General features: G+C 59.0%; 1 protein-coding gene across 4 annotated transcripts in view; it reads left to right on the forward strand.

Moving 5' to 3' along the window:
* The window catches only part of TTBK1 (tau tubulin kinase 1), a 45,482-nt gene extending 30,283 nt beyond the window's left edge, over positions 1 to 15,199 (forward strand). For 2 of the 4 annotated variants that reach the window (XM_030797555.1, XM_030797556.1), the window contains exons 14-15: positions 9,537 to 11,131; positions 11,922 to 15,199. In XM_030797555.1, coding sequence (XP_030653415.1) covers positions 9,537 to 11,131; positions 11,922 to 12,315 — 1,989 coding nt within the window. In that variant the 3' untranslated portion in view covers positions 12,316 to 15,199. The remainder of the gene's footprint in view (positions 1 to 9,536; positions 11,132 to 11,921) is intronic. The other 2 variants (XR_004026552.1, XR_004026551.1) reach the window with 2 other exon arrangements.
* The last annotated feature ends 38 nt before the right edge of the window (positions 15,200 to 15,237 follow it).

Consider the following 15,237-nt stretch of genomic DNA (forward strand, 5'->3'; position numbering starts at 1 on the left):
GCGTGAGAAAGCAGGGGCTCCAAAGCCTGACCTCAGTGGGATTGGTGAGGTCCCAGGGGTCAGGCTCACAGACGGGGAAGACACTGGCATCTGTGAGCACCGAATGGGTGTCACCAACTCATACATCAACAAGATCCAAACAGTGTCAGGGAAGTGGCAGGTTCAAGGACTGTGGTAAACAGGGCAACTCCCATGCCCCTACCATCCTCAGCTCAACCAATTGTTGCCACTGTCTTCTAATTTTTATTTGAAATCTCCCAATTTTTAATTGTTGGCATCTAATTTTAAAAAGAAAAATCACTGTATGAACCAAACCAAAATGGTTTACAGGCAGAGGTGACCTAAACTCATTCTGCAACCACTGTGAGCCTGAGGACTTCCTGCGCCACCCTCTGTCCAGGGCTGCAGCACTGAAAGGCGACAGTGTTCTTGCCCAGGAACTCGAACCTGGCCAGTGGGGATGTGTGGTGTGTGCTGTGTGGATACATGTGGTGTGCATAAGTGCCTGAATGAGTGTGGGAGCCAGTGGACCTTTCTATGGTGAGTGGGGGCCTCCTGGTGGGACTAGTATTTTTTCCATGGGAGAGGGCATGTTCTGAGGACCCTGGGTCCGTGACAAATGCGCTAGTAAATTTTTGATAACTTAATATACATGCCCCACACACTCAAAGGCAGCTTGGGCCACAGCAATAACCACTGAACACTCATCCCAACCGCTAACATCCTGAACCCAACGATATCCCTTTGCACTTCCAGTTTTGGGGAAAACAGACACAGCCCTGCCCAGTGGGTGGGGGATGGTGGCACCTCTGAGCCATGCTGGTCCCAGGACCCCCAGACTCGGACTCGCTCTCTCTTCTGTCCTGCCTAGATCCCTTTTTCTGGGGAGGGGTGGTGCTGTCTTGCTCAGGCAGTGGTGCGGGGAGCCTTGGGCCCCTGGGTAGGCAGAAGGAGCTGTGTAAATGTATCTATATGGAGTGGGCAGTGGAGGGGATCATACTTGGGGAGGGTGTGGCTCTGACCGGGGATTGGGGCAACTCCACCTGTGTGTGGGGAGCCTGGAAAATGCTGTATCCTCTGCTGTCCTTGGGTTGATGTGGTACTTGGGGATGGAAGTGTAGATCTCTCAGGAGGGCCTGAACCCCATCTCACCCTACCCCAAACTCCACTTAGACCTGGGACACACTCAACTCAAGGGACAGGAACCAGCCCACCCTCCATATAGTCAGCCCCTGAAAATGTCAAGCATCCTTCTCCCTAAGGGAAAGGCTCCACGTCTGAGGGCCACAACCCTCCGATATCCCTCTGGTTCCCCACACACCATCCAGTGGGCGTCCCAGCCCAGGAGGCTCCAAGCCTGAGTGCCCTTCCTCCAAATGAGGTGGGGGGAAGGGGTGGAGAGGAGGGGGAAATGGAGCCCACAGGACTCCTTCCTAGAACCTTCCTAGACTCTCCTCCGCTTGGCTCCGCCGTCAGTCCCACCACGCACCCTCCCTCCCTGCACAGGCTGTGGGGGTGCGGGCAGTGGGGTCCACTTGGCCACTCACTAACCGGCCCTCACGCACTCACACTCACACCCACACGCACACACTCTCCCTCCTTAGCTGCGCGCACTTCGCCCACTCTCCGGACCCTGCACTAGCAGCCCCGGCCGGGAGCGCACGAGGACTGCGCAGCCAGACCCCCGCAGGTCCCCAAGCCAGGGCCCCCGTCCACCCGCCCGCCCCCGCGGCCAGCGCCACGAATGTACCGCCTGCCCCACACAGCGCCCCGCGGCGCCCTGCACCCCCCCGCCGGACTTCGGCCCCGCCGCGCTCCTGCCCCACCCCGCCGCCGAGGCTTCCCCTGGGTTCGCGTCCCCCGCCGCCCCCGTCGCCTCCGCCTTCGCGCCCGTTTTCGTTTGCTTTTCCCTGCTGCTGGCTGGCGGCCTCTGGGTCCCTGGCCCCGGGGCGGGGGCGGGCTGGAGTGGGGCTCCCCTCAGTGCTGCCAGGCTGGGGTGCGGGTGGGGACAGGCGGAGGCGTTCGGCTAAGCCTCCAGGCTCAGAAGGCCCTGTCGCCCCACCCCTGACTCCCGTTACCTCACCGCCCTTCGGGCTGCCCCCCACCCCCGCCCCAATAATTGGCCTTGCAATTGGATGCCAAAGAGCCCAGAATTGAGGGGGAGCAGAGCGTTGAGCCCAGGTCTCTCAGAGCAACCCAATAGCCCCCTTTTTGCCTACGCCCCAGTCCGCGTCCCCTGCCCCATCCCACCTACTGAGGGCCCTGGGGGTCACCAAACATGCCCCCCCATTTCCAGCTCTTCCCACACCCCCACCCCCGAAAATAAAACTCAGGGACCAACATCTGCTTCCTTTGCACTTGCTCCGTCGACCCCGCTCCCCGATCGGAGGGGCTTCCGTGGGGGAGGGGGCGGGGCTCCGGGCCCTCAGAGTTCTCAGTGTCGAGCGAGGAGAGGGGCTGGCCCCTGCCCCCGGAGAAGCGGGACTGGTGGGACAGAGAAACTCAGCACTGGGGCCCAGCTGAGCCCCTTCCTGCGTAAGGAGACGCCTTCTAATTGCGGGGGTGGGGGCGGAGTGGGGGAGGAATAGGAAGGGGATTAGAGAGAGGACCCTCGCGGAGGTCCTGAGTCCCAGTCGGTTTATTCCTGAGCCTTCCCCTCCCATCGTAAGTCCTTCTCTCGACCCCCCATTTTGTACTGCAATAATACTGTATTATACGCTTGCACTATTTCCCGACCCTGGCCAGCGGAAGCATGCACGAAAAACTCAAAACCACACACACGCTCACACGCACACACACGCACACGAAGATGGGACGCTTTTTTTCTTCCTCTCTCTCTCCGGGGTGCGTCCTCCTTAGTGTACATAGCGGCGTCGGGGGGTGGCCCCAGGCCCGGGTAGAAAAGCATGCACTGAGCCCCCCGCCCCTAGACTGCGAGTACTGTACAAATCCAACACTTGAAACCGACACGCACACGCGCGGCGCCGCCACGGGGGTGGGACACGGACACGCACCCACGCGCACACGGCCGCGCATGGGCGGGGAGGGGGCGCCCCGCCGTCACGCGTCGCTGTGCGAGGGATCTTGTGCCTTTTTAAGTCCCTGTATGTTAATGCAGACAATCCGGAGAGCTTGTGTACTACCAAATCCTGATTAAAGACGCCTTCCAGGAACCTGCGCCTCCGCCTGCTTTCTTTCACCCTCCCCCTTCCTTTCCCAGCTCTCAGTGTAGACCCTGGCTCTGAGGTCGCCAGGCTGAGCAGAGGGCAGGGGCTAGTCTGTTGCTGACTCTGGGACTGAGGGGTGGGCAAGTTCCGGGTCAGTGGATGAGCTTCGTCCACACCTTAGCCAGGTAGCTGGGTGAGGAGGGCACCCCAGAGGTTTGGGCCTAGTTGGACTTGAGTCACCCTTGCCCTGCTGGCAGTCTCCTTTCACTGAATGGGTGGGGAGGGAAGGGGTGAGTGGACTCTGGTCTCTGGGACTCAATTCCAAATTGCCAACTTCCAGGTGGGGATGGAGGGTGTGTAGAAGTAGGGGGCTGGGCCCACCAGGCCCAGTGATCAGTTCTCTATGGGATCAGGCTTTTGAGACCAAGTGTCTGGTGGGACTAGAAAGCTAGGATGCCAGAGGCCTGTGAGAGGACACTGCACTGAGGAGCCTGCCCCTGGCCCTCTGCTACGATGGGCGATCTGAGAGATATGGGAGATGCAGCCCTGGCCTTGGGGGTGCCAGGGTGGGGGTGGCCCGCCGAGGGACACTGGAGCATGGACTGTGAGAGCCTGGGGTTGGGGGTGCAGGGATGGAACATGGGTTGAAGGAGAACTCAGTCAGTGGGAGGGGTGGGCCACTAAGAAGGAAATAATGGCAGACTTCTGAGACTGGAGAGAGAAGGGAAAGGTGAGGAGAACAGTGTAAAAGAGGAAGGCCCTCCATACCTCCGCCCCATCCCCGCACACTGCCAAACAGAAAGGCAAAGGGGCAAGCTCCGGCTGCATTCCCAAAGCCCCGGGGCATTTAGAAGACGCCCCCCACCGGCTGCCAGCTCCTCACCCTGGGGCAGGCAAGGGTGGGATTTGGACACAGAGATGTGGGGTCAAGTGTGTGCAGTTCTGCATAGACCTAGGGTAGGTGGCCACATTCCCGGGTCTTCTTACCCCTTCCACCACCTTCCCCTTCCCTGGCACTCCTGGGTGTGGGGTGGAGTGGAGGGAAGGCTCTTGGCTTGGCAGAGACATTTGTAGAGTGGTGGCGCAGACAGACAAATGCAAGTGAAGGGTCTGGGAGAGGCGGTGCTGAGTGCGGAGCTGACAGAGGTGATGCAGGCACATCTCATCTCCTCGCAGGAGGAGCAGGGGCGTTGGGGGTGCTTCTTCCCTGGTGGAGGAGAGGAGGTGGGAGGCATGCACGAGGCAGTTTCTGAGAGAGGAGGAGGAACTGCTGTGAGAGGCACAAGCCCCCCACCTCAGCATGGGAGGAGTGGGGAGCCAGGGCTCACCCTCCTGCTTTCGTCACACATCGCCTCCCAGCCCCGCATCTTCGACTTTGGGACCGTGGGCCGGGGTGCAGTGCCTGAAGTCTGGGGCTGTCTGGGGTTCAGGCAGGAGTGGCTCCATGCACCCTGTGTGGGGATTAAGGATGGGGCTAAGTGGAGCCCTGTCTCCAGTGTTGGTGTCAGAGAAGTTTCCCCAAGGGCATGAGAGCCCAGTTTTGTTGGTGGCAATTGAAGATCAGAGTCTGGTGCATCCTCTCCCTTCACTTTTCCTCCTGACTGGGGTAAACACGGACTTGGGCTGGGCTCTGGAGCTGGTGAGGCCTAGCCCTCTAGATGAGGCACAGTGCATGGAGGGGAGGGGCTGGGGCTTTCATTCTCTCTGAGGATTGATTGGCCTGTCCTCCTCCTCTCCCAACAGCCCAACCCTTACCAAATATGCCTTTGGCTGAACTCTGAATCACTAAGGAGCGTTAAAACAGCCAGATTTCTGGGCCTCTTCTATGACCTACAGAATCTGGGGGTAGGATCCAGGACTGTGTATTTTTAAAAAGCAACTCTGGACAATGCTGTGCCAAGCCAGGCCTGGGAACCACAATAAGCAGATTAGAATCATAAAGGTTGCTGCCCTGAGATGGAAGCAAGAAGGTGTGAACTTTGTCAGACAGCTAAAGGGCCAGACACACTGACCGTGTCTGTGGATCACTGGCTGAGTGAATGAACTCAAGATCAAATGGGCAAATGGATGAATAATTCACTGGGCATCCAGGAGAGGCAGGGAGAGGGTTAGGCTACTCTCTGAGGAGGGAGGAATTTGAGCCCAGGCTCTGCCCTTCCCCAGCACAGAGCCAGATAGGGGAAGGGCAGAGGGACTTTGAAACCGAAAAGCCAGCATGCCTAGGTTGGTGTGAGGGTGGCAGTGATCCTTAGGGCAAAGTTGTCCTCACCCTGAGATTCAGGGCTCTTCCTCCCAAAAGGCAGAGGGTTCCAGGTGTCCCCATGTGGGACTGAGTGGGAGACACTGGAAAGAGTTTTGGGTCCTGGGCCACCCTCGTGGATGAGCTTCATAACCTGGACCAATGCCCAAATCCATGCCCCTCTCTGTGCCTCAGTTTCCCAGTCTGATTTTATGACTGATCATTGATTTTCAGTTCTCATTCCTCCTCTCTCCCAGGTAATAGGAGGGGAGGACTTGGAGGCAGGAAAAAGGGTTCCACCTACAACCATCCAATGTGAGCACTGTGTGTGTGTGTGTGTGTGTGTGTGTGTGTGTGTGTGTGTGTTGCCGGGGATCCCATTCTGTACATGGGGCCTTTTCAGAGAGATCCAGGGCCTGGCCAGATAGCAAAGGAAAGGGTGTCTTTAATCAAGGTGCCAGGGATTAGAGGGACAATAGGTAAAGGTCCTGAGGAGGATGGGTGGCCTGGTGGAGTTAAAGGCCATCCCTACTGGGCAGGATGTGTCTGGTGCCAGTTGGGTGAGTTCAGAGGTGGTTGGGAGAGAGACATGCTCAGAGCTCTCTGTCTGTCTGCCTGTCCCTGACTGTCAGCGCCAGCACCCACCCACCCCATGGTCCCCACTCACCCGGGAGCTTACAGCAGCCCCTCCACCTCTACCCAGCCATTTTCTCTAGCCATAACATTGGTGACTGGCAAAGTGTCCCAGCACAAGGCCTGGCACAGAGTTGGTGCTTAGTGTTTGCTAAATGAATGAATGGATTAATAAGAACGAATATTGTGTAGAAAAAGTAAATTCTTCTGGACACTTCCAGCCTATATGTGGAGGGGACAAAGTTTTTGCTGTTGTTGTTGTTGTTGTGTTTTTTGAGACAGTGTCGCTCTGTTGCCCAGGCTGGAGTGCAGTGGTGCGATCACAGCTCACTGCAGCCTTGATCTCCTCAGCCTCTCGAGTAGCTGGGACCACAGGCGTGCGCAACCACGCCCAGCTAATTTTTGTATTTTTAGTGAAAACAGGGTTTTGCCATGTTCCCCAGGCTGAGGGGACCCTAGCAACTCTGTTTGAGCCAGGTAGGGAGCTTTCTGAGAAAGCTTTCTAAGAAAACTTTCTAACTAAGAAACGTTTTCTAAGAAAGTTCCCTACCTGGCCCAAACAGGGTTGCTGGGGTCCTGTTGGAATCTGAAGCTATCTTCTTGCATCACCCCACCAAATCCTCACTGATGGTCTGATTACAGGGAAGATCATGGCAGTTGGGAAGGGGAGCAGCCACAGCCCTGGACAGATCCTCAGCCTTGGAGGTCTCTGCCTTCCTCTCCATCAGGCTTTGTGCTATTTGCATGGAGGCTTCGACTGGCAGAGCCCCCTCCTTTCCTCACACTCTATTCCCCATAGGTGTGGCATCCAGGCTTTTCTGGGGTTGGGGAGGGGGCCAATGACCTCCAAACCAAGGCGAGCAGAGCAGGAGGTGGGAGGTAGGGGTGGGAGAGAGCTAACATTTATTGAGCAACTGCTATATGACCTTTGCTTATATGACCTCATTTATGATCACAACCTTTGTGGAATGTGTATATCCCCACTTAGTTTCCTGATATAGAGAAAATAAGGACAGTCTCCATCTTGTTCATACTTGATCCACTGATTCTTAGACTATAACATGGTGACCAGGACAAGAGACATTCAAAGACCACTTCTTGAAGTAGTGAATGAAGAAACCTTCAGGGATCTCTGTGTATCAGGAGAGAGAACCCTATAAATACATGCATGTAGAACAATAGGTGGGAGATTCTCTCACGGAAGGATGTGGAAAACAAGTAGAAAAGGGAGAGTGAGTAAATCTGCTTGGTGGGTGGACAGGAAAGTTGACAGGAAGGCTTTGTCTCTTCTTTGCTAAGACCAGGAGCTGTTTGAGCTGGTCTTGAAGGAAGGGTAGGAAGTTATCATGTGCAGAGAGGAGGTGAGAGGGACCCCCCCCGGTGAAGGAAACTGCCTGGGCTAAGTGTGAGCTGGAAGATGCACTTAGGAACTTCTGGAAGCATCGGAATGGGTGGAGTGTAGGCAGGGGCAGGGGACCGAGGGTGTTGCAATAAGTGAGGCCAGAGCAGCAGGTAGGAGTCAGGTCACAGTTGGGTGGGGGATTCATGGACCAAGTCAAAGATCTGAACTGTCTTAGGCCGGGTGTGGTGGCTCACGCCTGTAATCCCAGCACTCTGGGAGGCCGAAGCGGGTGGATCACCTGAGGTCAGGAGTTTGAGACCAGCCTGGCCAACATGGTGAAACCCCGTCTCTACTAAGAATACAAAAAAAAATTAGCTGGGTGTGGTGGCGGGCACCTGTAATCCCAGCTACTAGGGAGGCTGAGGCAGGAGAATCACTTGAACCCTGGAGGCAGAGGTTGCAGTGAGCTGAGATCGCGCCACTGCACTCCAGCCTGGACGACAGAGCAGGGTTCCATATCAAAAAAAAAAAAAAAAAAAATCTGAACTGTCTCCTAAGGACTGTGGCAGCCACAGCAGATTTGAAGCAGAGAGAGATGGAATCAGATTAAGTTTCAGGAAGATCACTCAGGCAGATGTAAAAAGGATGGATGGCAGTGCAGAATGGAGAGAACAGGCCGGTGGCTGGGGAACCACCAGGAAAGGCAAGGCTGTGCTCGTGGGCCTGGGGTAGCAGACACAGAAAGGTTTAAGAAAGATGCTTGGCAGGACTCCTTGGCAGCATGGATGGGCAGGAAAGTGGGGAGGCAAGATATCCCCAGGGCTTCTGGTCTGGATGGGCTGTGTTCTGCTAGCTCAGGAAGACAGAAGCCCAGTGTGCTCGAAAATGCTAGCAAAGTGCTGACGTCGTCAGCACTGTCCCACCATGGAACAAAGCTGTGTCAGCCCTGATGGGCCCGGGGCATCAGGGTGGGCGCCTGGGGATGTCTGTGTATTGAACAAGGTGGAACTAGAGTGATGGAGACACAGCAGCCAAGGTCCTGACCAGGTGGTCAGACCTTTCTAGTCTGGAAGGAAGGAGGCTAAGGGGGACAAGGCAAGAGTCTAGAAAACCAAGGACTGGTTTGTCCATCACATTGCCAAGGGCTCTGCACAAAGCTTTGAAGAGGAAAACGGAATGAAGCTCAAGTATACCTGTCGAGGGCTGGACAAATTCCTGGCTGAGAGGATGGATTGGAGGTCGAGGGGCCCAGCCTGCACTTTTTTTTTTTTATTTTTATTTTTTGAGACGGAGCCTTGCTGGAGTGCAGTGGCGCAATCTCGGCTCACTGCAAGCTCCACCTCCCGGGTTCACGCCATTCTCCTGCCTCAGCCTCTCCGAGTAGCTGGGACTACAGGCGCCCGCCACCACGCCCGGCTAATTTTTTTTTTTTTTTGTATTTTTAGTAGAGACGGGGTTTCACCATGGTCTCGATCTCCTGACCTCGAGATCCGCCCGCCTCGGCCTCCCAAAATGCTGGGATTAAAAGCGTGAGCCACCGCGCCCGGCCAGCTTGCATTTTTAAGGGTAGAGGACAGCCCCGTCTTTGCCCTTGTCCAGCACAGGATCTGGTGGCCCTGGGCAGCCAGCTCTCTGGCCACAGAGAAACTGCACACCCTGAGGTGGTACTGAGGGCATCTAGGAGCCAGCCTGGCACAGCCCATCCAGGAAGTGGCGCAGATACTTGCCGCCCGTCTCTGGACCTGGCTTTCTCATCTGTAAAAGGAAGGGCTGATCTGCGTGGTGGTCGTGGTTCCTACCAGTTTTCATTTTCTGTTATTGTTGCTGACTCGGGTGCAGGATGCACATGGTGATGAGAGGGGCTGGGGACATGGAGAGGCTGGGAGGCAGAAAGGCCACCAGGATCAGGGCCTGGGACTTCAGGGAACCTAGAGCATGGACAGTCATTCATCAGAGGTTTGCTGAGCACTCACTAGGCGCCTGAGGACAGAGCAGTGAACAAGACAGACCCAGTGCCTATGCTTCCCTTTATGGAGCTCACGCTCTGGTAGACGACCCGGGCCTGTGAGTCTCCTAGCTTGTGGGTGCAGGTGAAGTCCTCCTGGGCCCAGGAGGGTGGGTGACCTCAGAGGGTCCCTATGTGTGCCCCTTGCAGGTGTTCTCCGTGGCGCCCCCATTTGAGGTGAATGGCCTCCCACGAGCTGTGCCTCTGAGTCTGCCCTACCAGGACTTCAAAAGAGACCTCTCCGATTACCGAGAACGGGCGAGGTTGCTCAACAGGGTCCGGAGGGTGGGCTTCTCGCACATGCTGCTCACCACCCCCCAGGTCCCGCTGGCTCCTGGTCAGCCTCAGGCTAATGGGAAGGAGGAAGAGGAGGAGGAGGAGGAAGATGAGGAAGAGGAAGAAGAGGATGAGGAAGAAGAAGAGGAGGAAGAGGAAGAGGAAGAGGAGGAGGAAGAAGAGGAGGAGGAGGAGGAAGAGGAGGAGGAAGGTGCAGCGGCAGTTGCCTTGGGGGAGGTGCTGGGGCCTCGCAGTGGCTCCAGCAGTGAGGGGAGTGAGAGGAGCACCGACCGGAGCCAGGAGGGTGCCCCGTCCACACTGCTGGCAGACGATCAGAAGGAGTCCAGGGGCCGGGCCTCCATGGCCGATGGGGACCTGGAGCCTGAGGAGGGCTCCAAAACGCTGGTGCTTGTCTCTCCTGGCGACATGAAGAAGTCGCCCGTCACTGCCGAACTGGCCCCCGACCCCGACCTGGGCACCCTGGCCGCCCTCACTCCTCAGCATGAGCGGCCCCAGCCCACGGGCAGCCAGCTGGACGTATCTGAGCCAGGCACCCTGTCCTCTGTCCTCAAGTCTGAGCCCAAGCCCCCGGGGCCTGGGGCAGGGCTGGGGGCCGGGACAGTGACCACAGGGGCTGGGGGCGTGGCAGTCACCTCCTCACCCTTCACCAAAGTTGAGAGGACCTTTGTGCACATTGCGGAGAAAACCCACCTCAACGTCATGTCTTCCAGTGGACAAGCCTTGCGGTCTGAGGAGTTCAGTGCTGGGGGCGAGCTGGGTCTGGAGCTGGCCTCTGATGGGGGAGCTGTGGAGGAGGGGGCCCGAGCTCCCCTGGAGAACGGCCTCGCCCTGTCAGGGCTGAATGGGGCCGAGATAGAGGGCTCTGCCCTGTCTGGGGCCCCGCGGGAAACCCCCTCAGAGATGGCCACAAACTCACTGCCCAACGGCCCGGCCCTTGCAGACGGGCCAGCCCCCGTGTCCCCGCTGGAGCCAAACCCTGAGAAAGTGGCCACCACCTCCCCCAGACGCCATGCTATGCCAGGCTCTCGCCCCAGGAGCCGTATCCCTGTCCTGCTTTCTGAGGAGGACACGGGCTCGGAGCCCTCAGGCTCACTGTCGGCCAAAGAGCGGTGGAGCAAGCGGGCTCGGCCGCAGCAGGACCTGGCGCGGCTGGTGATGGAGAAGAGGCAGGGCCGCCTGCTGTTGCGGCTGGCCTCAGGGGCCTCGTCCTCCTCCAGTGAGGAGCAGCGCCGTGCCTCTGAGACCCTCTCAGGCACGGGCTCCGAGGAGGACACGCCCGCCTCTGAGCCGACAGCGGCCTTGCCCAGGAAGGCTGGGAGGGCAGCCGCCACCCGGAGCCGGATTCCCCGCCCCATTGGCTTCCGCATGCCCGTGCCTGCTGCAGCCCAGCAGCCCCCCAGCAGACCCCATGGCGCGGCCCCACCATCGGACACAGCCATCACCAGCAGGTGAGAAACCGCTGCCAGCCCCAGGGTGGGCAGAGGGTGGCCACAGGCCTCCACCAGCAGATGAGAAACCGCTGCCAGCCCCAGGGTGGGCAGAGGGTGGCCACAGGCCTCCACCAGCAGATGAGAAACCGCTGCCAGCCCCAGGGTGGGCAGAGGGTGGCCACAGGCCTCCACCAGCAGGGGCTTCTCCAGAACCAAGGTCAGGGGCTATGGAAGATCAGGAGGGACCCTCAGTGACACCTCCTGTCCAGCACCTCCCAACTGTGCTCTGCCTCACTCTGATTCGGGTTCCAGCCCTGTCACTGGGCTCAGGGAAGTGGCTTCAGTAAGCATGTATGGAGGGGGTGCCGGAGAGGCCAGGCTTAGGAAAAGCTGATGGGGGCCAGTGGGTCCACACACAGCTTCTGGTATGCCATGGGGCATTGGAAGCCAAAGGATAAAGCCTAGTGCTCTGACTCCTTGGGAGAAAACATTATTTCATATTAATATAAACATAGGTATATTCTAGATTAGAATGCAAAATCCATGAGAACTTCAAAGATGAAATGAGGACCCCAAAGAAAGCCAGCAGCAGGCTCTTCCAGCAGCAGCCTGGAAGCGTGTGGCCCCTCGAGGTCCTGCCCTGGAGGACAGAGAGTCAGGCCTCAGTTTACCCATCTGTGCCATGGTCTCAGTCTCAGCTCTGAGGATGCCGGACTCCAGTGCTCAGTGCCCAGGAGGATTCTGAAATATTTCTCCTTGTTTTGTTTCTTTGCCCTCTTCTTTTCTCCTGCCTTCTGCTCTCAAGCAGGCTCCAGCTGCAGACGCCCCCAGGGTCGGCCGCTGCTGCTGACCTCCGCCCCAAACAACCTCCTGGCCGCGGCCTGGGCCCAGGGCGAGCCCAAGCCGGAGCCAGGCCCCCAGCCCCGCGCAGCCCGGGCCTCCCCGCGTCCACATCCGCCCCGCGCAATGCCAGCGCGTCCCCCCGGAGCCAGTCCCTGTCCCGCAGAGAGAGCCCCTCCCCCTCGCACCAGGCCCGGCCCGGGGTCCCTCCGTCCCGGGGCGTCCCGCCGGTCCGGGCCCAGCCTGATGGCACCCCCTCCCCCGGGGGCTCCAAGAAAGGACCTAGAGGGAAACTCCAGGCTCAGCGCGCAACAACCAAAGGCCGGGCAGGAGGCGCGGAGGGCCGGGCTGGGGCCAGATAATGACGCCCGCGGCTCTCCGCGGTCCCCCACCCTCACCCCGGCCCCCCACCCGCAGCCGGCCACACTGGAGCAGCTCCCAGCACAGCCTTACGCGCCCGACGCGCGCCACCCACGGCCCCAGCTTTCCGCCTGCACCCGCGAGGACGCGCGCGAGCACACGCGGCGCCCCGCCAGGCCTTAGGGCCGGTGGGGGACGCGGCCCCGCACCGCGGGAAGGGTCTGCCTCCCCTTCCTCGCCCTGTGTCCTCTCATCCTCCCGCCGCCCGTCAGGCCGGCGAGCCTCACATCAGTCTCTCCGCCCCGGGGAAGGCTCAGCCACTTTTCATCGAGGACTCCACTTCTGGGGACGCCCGGTTCGTTCGCCCACCAGGCCTAGGCTGCTCTCCATGCTCCCCCAGCAACCTCTTGCCTACACCTCCTGCGGCACCTTGCCCTCCTCCGACCCCTTTCCAGCCAAAGTCCCCTCACCCCTTCAGAGAAGCAGCCTCCAATTCCAGAAGTGGAGGCTCCAGCCTCCCCCCGAGGGTTCAGCCCCACAGTCTTCTGGGAGCCATTGTGGCCAGGGACGGCCTCTGGACTGCCAGGCTGGGGTTGGGGACCCAGGGAACATCGGTCTACTCAGGTGTGAGGGGGCAGGTCTGACCTGCCCCAAAGTCGGCTCCATCCTGGACAACTCGGTGAGAGGTAGTGGGCAAGTGATCTTGGAGATGGGTGGGCAGGTGATTCTGTGGGCAGGGGATGTGCTCCCCTGCACCTCTGGGGAGCAGAAACCTCTTGCCTCCTAAATTTGGGTGGAGCCTCTGTGGGAACCATAGGAAGTGTGTGGGCTGCCTTCCTGGGCAAGTATTTCCCAGTGGGAAGTTGGAGGGGGCTTTAACAAAGTTTTACTCCCTCCCCTGTTCCCCTGATCTAGTGCGCAGGACCCCTCACCATCAGGAATTCCTTCCTGTCATCTAACCTCAGTCCTGCCTACTGCAGTTCCAGCCAACCTGCTCTTTCCTGAGTTCAATGCAGGTGGAGAGTGGCTGGTTACCATCTTTGCGCTGGCCCTTCGGAGATTCGGGGACTCAGTTCTGGTGGGGTCACCCTCCCTGTCCTCCCGCCTGTGGGAGGGAGGGAGGGCTGGCTCAGGCATCGTCTCCCGCAGTGGGCAGAGAGAGCAGAGACAGGTGGACCAACAGACAGCTGGCACCTGGAGGCAGAAAGGCCCTTCTAACTTCCAGATTGTATGCTTGAGTGATGGGTCCCCAGCCCAAGCCCACTCTTCCCTCAGCTCACCCTTCAGCCTGTTCGTTCTTGCCCCTATCCCAGCCGGTGCAGCTGCTCTACTCCAGGAATGGATGTGGGGACTCTTCCTGGGTTCTGGCTCCTGCATAGCTCACCCCACCTCATCATGAGCCTCAACTGCCTACATCTGGGGCAAGCAGCACACCGGCTGCAGATGGGACAGCCAGTCCTGCCTATCTGGACAGGCCCCTGCAGCCTCTGTCCCCTGGCCTAGCCTCTCTGTCCTTCCCTGAGTCACAGAGAGCAAGCCAAGACATCCAGGGAAAGAGGAAGAAAGGCCTTAGTGTGCCCCAGCGGTCTGGCTGCGTCCAGCCACCATCACCCGGAAGGATGCCCACAAGGCAGCTGACCCTGAAAGCAGCCTCCCCCTCATGGAGAGTCAGCAGCTTGGGCAGCCACCTCCAGGCCAGGGTGGTGGCTTCTCTGCAGACTAGCTGAGGGGAGGACTCCTGGGTGGATAGCCTTTGACGTCCACCCCACACTGATGCAGAAGCTCCCAGAACACTCAGGAAACTTCTCCGGACAGAGCCCTCCTTGTCAACTTGAGGCCCTCCCAAGGCCCTCTACCGCCCTCTGGGTCCAGCAGAGGGAGTGGAGGAGGGGCCACTGCCTCCCACCTAGAGCTTCTCCGAATGACAATCAGCTCGTGCCAGGTGGGGACCAGGGCATGATTCCTGGTGCCCAGGCCCTGGGCCTGCTCCTTGCCACCAACCGAACCGTGAATGTAGGGCCCCCACCCTCACCTCTGCCCCAGGACCAATAACACCCTGGTTTGGAGCTGGGAGGAAGAGGGGGGCCTGAGAGAGCCCCAGGTCCATTCTACCCCCAGCTTCACTCAGCACTGGAGCGGGCAGAGACGCAAAACCCAGTCTGCCGTTGGGATTCCAAACCTCCCTAGGGCTCCCAACTGACCTCAGGCCTCTGAGTCACTGAATGTCACCAGGCGAGGTGGGGGAGGGAAAGTGGGCCAGTGGGGAAGGGGTCACCTAGGGGACTGCCTCTGCCTCTCCCCAGGAATCATCCAGGGCAGAGGAAGCCACATCTCCCGGTGCCCCCAACCCCAGCTGCAGCCTCTTCCCCCTGAGCATTCATTCTCTCCACCAGTCCTCCAGGTCCTGAGCCCTTCCTCTGTAAAAGTGTCACACCACCTCCCTCAGCACTTCCCCATCACAACAACCTATGTCACTGACTCAGATGCAGGGTCTGCTCACCCCAACACATGCCTTCCCTCCCCAGCTGCACCGTGCACGAAGGGGGCACAGGAGAGGAGAGGGGCTGTGCCCCAGGCTCCCCATTTCCCAGCTCCTCACAGGGGCCTGGTTTGCTCAGTCTTCTCAACTGCAGGGACCAGCCCTGGTGGGCATGGGGTGGGGAGCAGGGAGTTGCCCTTCCCCTCCCTCGGGAAGCCACCTAAGAATGTTTACATGCCAAACAGAATGTAACACCCCTCCCCAAGCCCTTCCCAGTCACTGCATGGCCTCTGCCCATCCTGCACCTGTCCACCCCACCCCAACACCCTGGAAGCCACTGTCAATGATTAGATCGGGTCTCGGAAGGGAAGTAGCCATCACACCATTAAAAAGCCTGTGGACCTTTTTCTGTTCGCTTGGACTCTTCTTCCCTGCGGGAGGGCAG

This window comes from Nomascus leucogenys, chromosome 17, assembly GCF_006542625.1.
Source record: "Nomascus leucogenys isolate Asia chromosome 17, Asia_NLE_v1, whole genome shotgun sequence".
Classification (NCBI taxonomy): domain Eukaryota; kingdom Metazoa; phylum Chordata; class Mammalia; order Primates; family Hylobatidae; genus Nomascus; species Nomascus leucogenys.